Genomic DNA, 3,741 nt, shown 5'->3' on the forward strand with positions numbered 1-3,741 from the left:
GCTCTTCAGAAACTATTTAAGGAATGTGAATTGAGCAATTGAACACAAGTTTTCGAAAAATCACTCTTGTCTCTCTCAGTTCAATCTGCTACTATCTCACATAAGGTTTCTTTGGAGACTCTTCAATTTTGTTAGTTGCAGATTCTCGCCCAAGACACTATTGTATCATGTGAACGAATTTACCTATATCCCAATAGCAAACTCAATATAAGTGAGTGAGATAAATAACCTTTTAAAAACAATACCTTCAGACACACCTCAGAACGCTTCTCCTCAAGATTGTGTGACCCCATTTTTTTCAACAATTGCTCTTCTCCCCTGGCTCCAAATTTGAAAGCATCGACAATTTTAAAGTGGAAACCATTCAATAATGGGTTTTGATATTACTTACACGCGTCAAATTGATGATTCAAGGCAACATTTTCTTTTTTAGCTGAATAATATCTTGGGATATAGACAAAGATGAAAGAGATGAAGATAAAAGAGGATATAAACTTGTGGAGGAAATAAGATAACATGTTTTACGTTTTACGTCAGATGATAGGATTGAAAGAAAATAATTGTTTTGTCCTTTTAAGCATTAATGAGAAAACTTTGCTTTATCCACTTTTGCCTCCTAGTAATATTTAATATTGGACGGGATGCAATGCGGCACGTCAATTTTATAAGTCTATATCTCATGGTCATGGCCCGTAGTTTCGGTTGTTTATAAGAAAGAGAAACAAAAGCTACCGCTAAAATAAATAGAATTTCATGAATCATAATTTTCTCTTCTTTGTCCGCTGCACCACCATTAAACCAGAATCATAATTTTAAGTCCTTTCAATTCTCCCACCCATCCAACAACATTGTGCCATGAACGGACCCAAATTATTCTCCATCAATCAAAAGATAAAAAAAAACGAAACTACAAATACAATACCCACGTGCTTTAACATCCTAAACTGGGTGTATTCTCTACAATTTTCTACCAAATGTTCATACGATTTTTGCCTATAAATGTGGCTATCCGAACACCATGCACCATCGCCAAACTGAGAAAATCTAGAGAAAGGATTGAGCTTGAGCAGAGTGAAGTGAAGTAAGAGTAGGGAAACCATGGCATCCGCTTCTTCATTTCAACTTATGATTCTTGTCATACAATGTTTAGCAGCTCTGAGTGTTTCACATTCTACCAGTGTCCATTTCTTCCTTCATGCGCAAGTGGTGAGTAGAGAAGACGACCCAGAATTAATCATTCGTTAATTCGTTTCTTTAATTGTTTGCACTAATTGTGACAGTTGTGTATTGATATTTGTTTTGTTAATTATTAGTGGGCAGGGTCGTTTTGTGCGTCAGAAAAAGGTTGTTGCTTCCCAAACACAGGAATGGTTTCGCAGGAATTCACTGTGCATGGCCTCTTTCCATGCTCCAGTAGTGGGACCAGACTGATGAACTGTGATCGAGGCAACTCTTTAGATCTGTCGCAGGTATGTATTTTCTTCTTCCTATCTTCTCATCAAGAGCTACGTCGTACAAACTTGTTTATTAATTTCCCTGCTATATATATGATGATATCGATCGATATCGCCTTTTCATGGTGTAGATAACAGGCCTGCTTCACACAATGCAACGCAAATGGCCGTCGTATTCATGTCCAAGCAGCGACAGCACACCGTTCTGGGCTCACGAGTGGTCCAAGCATGGCACCTGCTCACTCTCTGTCTTCGATGGTCAATACGATTACTTTAAAGCAGGTCTCGACTTGAAGGACAAAGTGAATATCCTCCAGATCCTCAAACAGGAAGGTAATATTATATTGTTGCAGGCATGAAGATAAATTCAAGTTTCTTAATTATCACTTATATATGTAAGCAATAATAATGATGCAGGGATTAACCCCGATGGGCAGTACTACAGCTCGGAGAGAATCACACGAGTCCTTCAGATAGCAACTGGAGTAACTCCTGCACTTGACTGCACTGTTGATAAGTTTGGCAAATATCAGCTCTACCAAGTTATGTTTTGCGTGGATAAATCTGGGTCTGAATTCATGGAATGCCCCGTCTACCCTGAGCCCACCTGTCCTTCGATCATTAGGTTTCCACCTTTCAGAGAATCAGCCGCTGAAGGGATCTACCTTCGTTCCTAGATCCTAAACTGTTGCTTTTATTTACTCTAGCTATTAAATAATTCACCGTTTTACTGGTGAAAGTGAAATGTAGCTCGAATAATAAAATATGGATATGGTGAAATGTAGCTCGAATAATAAAATATGGATATGATCCATGTGATGTATCTCTATGTTGCATGCCTATCAAAAAGAAAGAGAGATCTATTTCCATATTTGTGCAGTACTGTTTTGGCCTTTGGGTTTATCAAAAACCAAAAATTGAATTGCTTTAGGTAGGTAGAGCTTTTAGCCTTTTAGGTTCATCATTTCGTGGTAAAAATGATCAATCCAGTTGCTTTCTCTCCAATAAATCTAACGAGGAACAAATAGTCTAACATATATATATATATATATTGGATGGTCTATGTCAGCATGTTTTGAGAGAAGTTATTTATTTATTTTCTCCATTTTTTTTGTATTTTGTATTTTTTTTGTTTTAAAAATATAAAATAGTAATCATTGCTTATTTTCTTTTGCCTTAGGTTCATCATTTAACATCACAATTAGGGTAAAATCCAAGTTCACAATTTCGACGACGAATGTCTTGAGAATAAAGACACAACATTGAATGACTCCCATCTAAATCTCGATAATTTACAATAAGTAGGACTTTTAAACGGGACCGAGTCTAGTAGGCACAGAAAAGTAACCACCTTAAATTAGCACTTCATAAATATTTTGACAACTGCCAAAAGTGGGTATTAATTTTTTTCAAGGGTAGGATGGGGTTATTTTAAGGGACAGGTTTCAAAAAAAATTCTAAGTGCTCATTGACTATGCTTACAATCGTTGTGCCTACCTAATCCGAACTGTTTTTAAGCATCTTTCCCTAGTATTATTTTATGACTACTTTCTAACCAAATAAAGGAAATATTTCAAGCCATAATTAAGTGCAAATACACCAACCGAGTGGTGGATTGGTTGGCACATAATTAAGTGCAAATACATGCAGTTTCGAGCCTTGTTACTAATGGCTCCAAATCCATCTTTGAGAAGAGTATAATGTTGCTAGATAAAAAGTGCAGTAGGGCAAAAAAACCAGTAATCAATACCAAAAAAATAATTAAGTTCAAGTACAATATTATCATAAAGTCCTATAATCCCAACTAGCTGATTTTTGGGCAAGCTGACTTTCCAGGTAGCGCCCATTCAGTTATGGATTGTATGATGCCAAATGAGGTAACAGGTTCCTAGGGGTGTTCACTATATGGTTCAAACTGTAAAACCGAATTGAATCAAACTGAATTTATAGTTTGGTTCGGTTTATACCTATAAACGGTTTGATTCGGTTTGAAAATTTTCTAAATTGTGGTTTATGGTTTTGGTTTGGTTTATTGAATTTTATAAACAAACCAAACAGTAAACCAAAATTTTATATACATATATATAATATAATATGAATATTTGATATATAAACATTATACATAGTATATCTAAATGAAAGGCGTAAAATTATAAATATATAATAAACTCTTTATTTTATAATAAAATAATAATAAAAGTTTTAGTTTTAATTTTAAAGGATCGATTTGGGCTTTTTAATTGGGTTAGGTCCAAAAGAACCATAGAATGGTCCAAAGTCCCTAAAC

At 35.3% G+C, this 3,741-nt stretch overlaps 1 protein-coding gene across 1 annotated transcript; it reads left to right on the plus strand.

The window, feature by feature from the left end:
• Positions 1 to 1,012: 1,012 nt before the first annotated feature.
• Positions 1,013 to 2,325, plus strand: LOC148800730 (extracellular ribonuclease LE-like). Its single transcript, XM_088902744.1, has 4 exons — positions 1,013 to 1,206; positions 1,314 to 1,469; positions 1,586 to 1,787; positions 1,872 to 2,325. Exons 1-4 carry the CDS (start codon positions 1,099 to 1,101, stop codon positions 2,129 to 2,131), a joined length of 726 nt encoding a protein of 241 aa, XP_088758870.1. The 5' UTR covers positions 1,013 to 1,098; the 3' UTR covers positions 2,132 to 2,325.
• Positions 2,326 to 3,741: the final 1,416 nt, after the last annotated feature.

This window comes from Nelumbo nucifera, chromosome 4 (genome assembly GCF_055504915.1).
Source record: "Nelumbo nucifera cultivar China Antique chromosome 4, China Antique-T2T, whole genome shotgun sequence".
NCBI lineage: Eukaryota > Viridiplantae > Streptophyta > Magnoliopsida > Proteales > Nelumbonaceae > Nelumbo > Nelumbo nucifera.

Coding starts and splice junctions, on each gene's coding strand:
- LOC148800730 (XM_088902744.1), top strand. CDS start 1,099: ATGGCATCCGCTTCTTCATTTCAACTTATGATTCTTGTCATACAATGT. Junction 1,470..1,585: donor ACTCTTTAGATCTGTCGCAG/GTATGTATTTTC, acceptor TTCATGGTGTAG/ATAACAGGCCTGCTTCACAC. Junction 1,788..1,871: donor CCAGATCCTCAAACAGGAAG/GTAATATTATAT, acceptor ATAATGATGCAG/GGATTAACCCCGATGGGCAG.